Source organism: Maniola jurtina, chromosome 16 (genome assembly GCF_905333055.1).
Source record: "Maniola jurtina chromosome 16, ilManJurt1.1, whole genome shotgun sequence".
NCBI lineage: Eukaryota > Metazoa > Arthropoda > Insecta > Lepidoptera > Nymphalidae > Maniola > Maniola jurtina.
Genome location: NC_060044.1, coordinates 9957703 through 9961936, shown reverse-complemented (window position 1 = coordinate 9961936; position 4234 = coordinate 9957703). Strand labels below are relative to the sequence as shown.

The 4234-nt window shown below is 34.2% G+C and overlaps 1 protein-coding gene across 1 annotated transcript; it reads right to left on the bottom strand.

Moving 5' to 3' along the window:
- Nucleotides 1-265: 265 nt before the first annotated feature.
- LOC123873456 lies at nucleotides 266-2697 on the bottom strand. The gene has a single exon (XM_045918301.1). It carries the CDS (start codon nucleotides 2552-2554, stop codon nucleotides 266-268), a length of 2289 nt encoding a protein of 762 aa, XP_045774257.1. The 5' UTR covers nucleotides 2555-2697.
- Between the last annotated feature and the right edge of the window lie 1537 nt (nucleotides 2698-4234).

The window sequence follows — 4234 nt, the reverse complement described above, 5'->3', positions numbered from 1 at the left end:
AAAATAGAGATTTTACTTAACGCTAATGCTGTTTCAATTTCACTCGGTCTAACAAAGATAGTACGAAAACTACTTGTAAATACACTAAATAATCCTGTAAGATAAGTTATAAAAATCCAATTATTTTGCTTATCAGCTAAATTCTTGAGTAAAGTTTCAACCTTTGTTAAACAATTATGAAAATGAACAGAGTTCACATTCATTGTTTCAAATTACATTAATTACAGTAAAATTTTATCAAACATTTTAGAGACAATTTACTTAATCAAGTTTTTGTAGATGGAGGGCCTGCGCCTGCATCACTACTAGCAAGACACGGCAAAACCTGTGTAGGGTGTTTAATGTTCTTAATGGGGGTTGTGTTCCTTTGTCGTGCTTTTATGGGTAAAATATTTCCTTCAGAATGTCCTATAACTTTCGCTTTAACATATCTTGGTTTATCTCTACTTTTACGCTTATTAACATCCTTTGCAAAAACAATGTTTCCTTTAGAAAACTGAATGTTAGCTTCACCACCTTTCTTTTCCCTAACCTTTTTCTTTTTTGCTACCATTTTATCCCAATAATAATTTCTACGAAGCCTAACTAAGCTCTCCTTAATGCCACGATGGCATGTTTTTCCTTCATGGTATTTATTTATTATAGATCTCTGTTCTCCTTCATCTTCAACATATACGACTCGTTCTGTGCATTCATAAAAAAATATCGGACTTTCAAAAAGCTGCATTATTAAATTACTAAATAGCCTACGATGTGCCTGTTCTTCGAAATAAATGAAGTACTTTATTTTTGGTTTTATATGCTTTATAAAAAACTCCTTTACTAATTCAGGGTTGTCTGTTGGTAAGAAAACTTCTAAGACCTTCTGTTTATCACGTGAGAGATCGCTTACCTGCATTTCGTTTTTAAACCACGAAAAAACTAGAATTTGATTAGGTTTAGTATCTATGGCCTCATTCAAAATCGGTATCCCAGATAACTCTGGATTTATAACTAAATGGATGGTATCTGTTTTACTAGATTCTGACCGCACCGTGTAATCATTTACTTTTTTATCATTAAATTCTATGGAACTAGCGGTTGCTGTTCGACTTAAATCTGGTATAGTTACTGTCGATGAATCACTGTGACTTAATTTTTCATCTACGTTAACTATTAATGACGGATTTTCTTTGTCTGAATTTAAAGCATTAATTTCAATTTTGGATAGAGCATCAGCATTGCTATTTTGTTTATCATTTTTAATTGAATCAAGTACATCATCACTTGAATGTTGATCGACAGGTAACTTACTCGTAACTTGCTGTTCTGAATTTGCAGGTATTATTATATAATTTAAATTGTTATTTATAACTGGAATACAAGTTGGTTCTGATTCATGATAAAATGCGTTAGAATATTTTGGTTGATTTGTGTCAACGTCATAACCGAAATTAATGTCATTTGGATAGTCATTTTCATGATAATCGTTATGGGGGAAGTTGTTTTCCTCGTTGTTCATTAATTTGTTTAACTTAAAATTTTGTTGCATTTTAGGCTGTGCTGTCCTCATGGATACGTCATTAGTTTGTTGTTGGGGTTGTGGTGGTTTATACCCAAATTGCTGTGGGGGGTTGTGCCCAAATTGTTGTGGGGGTATGTACCCAAATTGTGGTAGAGGCTTGTAACCAAATTGTTGTATGGGTTCGTACCCAAATTGTTGTAGGGGCATGTACCCAAATTGTTGTGTGGGTTTGTACCCAAATTGTTGTGGGGGCATGTACCCAAATTGTTGTGGCTGCAAACCTAATTGGGGTCTATAACCCATGACTGATTTTGGTGGTTGACCTTGACCTTGCATTTGAGGCATCTTCATTTGAGCGTTATTAAAATTGAATTTGGAATGAGATGGTAGTTCGGGGTTGTAACTAAACGGTTGGGCGATCGCTGGCCTTGAACCCAAACTCGTAAATTGGTTATTACTATGCATACGATTACGCGTCTTGTACTGTTCCGTGAAGTTCACTTCCTCGAGCACCATACTCAAGGCCGTTTCTAAGGAAGTGGGTGCCTTTAGTCTAATAACTCGAACCATATGTTCGGGAAGATTATACAGAAACACGTTAAGAGCTGTGTTATTATATATAATTGCCTTGGAACGTTTCATCTCCAAGTCGTCGCATGCATTTACTTTGGACATCAATAACGAACGCACAGTTTGGATTCTATTACAAAAGTCGAGGAAACTTTCACCCGGATAAATTTTTAATGACTCTAACTCAACACTTATGCAAGCTTCGCTACGCGGGTCTCCAAAATGCTGTATTAACAAATCTTTTAATGCGGACCACGTAACAATGTCCTCCCGTTCGGAGAGAAGCGCAGCTGCATCATCTTTCAAGCGACTCGTTATAACATTAAAAACGTAAAGATTTTGTTCATCACTCCCCTTAAACCGATCAATCACATATTGACATTTTCGCAAATAAAGATTTAATTGTCTTTTATCACCACCAAACAAAGGGATTAATTGCACAATTTCTTTAGGTACCGATGAGACGGCCGCTGTTTCCATGATGATAGAGTAATGAAATGTTCAGAGGATGCAACTGGCTTTCGTATAAACACTTTTACTTACAAGTATAATCACACATTTAACACAGTAGAACACACAATAAAAACACAATGTAAAAATAAAATAAAATTATAGCATTAGAAATTAAATTTATATAAGTTATGAAATATAGAGTAAAAGTGTAGTGTGCTACAATAAGATAAGTTTAAAACTTATGTATTTTTTTCAAATAATAAAACTTAATGAATTAAGTGTATTCAATTCCTTTTAACTTACAATTATATATTTTCAACAATTTTTAAAATTTTTATTTCATTTAAATTAAGTCTCTATGTGCGTAAGTGCTCTGTGCACATTCATATTCTTAGAATAGAGATAAGACCGCATAAGTCCATCCGGTGATATCAGGCGTTACAATACAATGTTATAGTGAGCAAGGTTTGATCTCTACAATAACAACTACTTATAATAATTATTAATCTGAAAAGTACGGGAAATTGGAACAAGGATTGGCGAAAAGTTTCACTCACCCCCTCACCGCTACTCCCATTGCTTTTCCTTGGCTTGACCGACGCAAAAGAATTTTAAATTTTGAGGTTCGTTTTGGATTTTCCTAAACCACGTAAACTACGGATTTTTTTCCGGAAAATCCTCACCAGGCTGCGCCACTTTTGCTTTTCTTACGGGAGCTCTACCAGATTACCCTGGGATTTTCACCAGGTACATATATATGTAAGGGAGAAATTAAAGACGTAATGCCGATTTAGAGGCTACTTTAATACTAATCCTTATATGCGACGCACCGTCACCACCGCTACAAAATGCTTACGTTTAACAAATCTAATCGAGAACGGATGGCCGAGCCATAACTATCTAAGCACTAATCTTTCAGTAGCATTTAGCGCTGTTTGTTTAGATTTTAATCTAATTGTTTGAAGCATAGGTAAGCACCTACCTAGGTAAATTATTATTTATTCATTAGATCATTATAATTTAAATAATTCTGATATTTAGCACATAGCAAGTAAGTAATCGTCAAAGTAACAAGGCCTTACTTCCAAGCAATTTTTTTTTAATATGAAGACGGGCAGTAGATATGATAATTTTTTGCAAGTATATACTTAATATACTTATTTATAAAACTATGTCTTGTAGCGGGGATAGTCATGATGAAAATAATATAAGTATACATAAGTACTTAATTCTCAAAAAAAAATGCGGTTTTGATAATTTGTTTACATTCTTCTATGATTTGAGTCTGGAGACTCTACCAAGTATTTATCACACTAATATTATAAAGGCGAAAGTTTGTATGTGTGTGTGTGTGTGTGTGTGTGTATGTTTGTTACTCCTTCACGCAAAAACCACTGGACGGATTTGGCTGAAATTCATAATGGAGATAGATAATATCCTGGATTAGCACATAGGCTACTTTTTATCCCGAAAAATCAAAGAGTTCCCACGGGATTTCAAAAAACCTAAATTCACGCGGGCGAAGTCGCGGGCATTGGCTAGTGATACATATTTATTTATTCAATTTTCAAAGGTAATGACCTAATTAATTACTAGTATATTCATAAATAATATATGCCACTCATTGGCAAGAGCGTTATCTATTATTGTAAGGGCAAAAGATTACAAATATAAGTAGATAGCAGTAAGCATCCAACATTATCAATT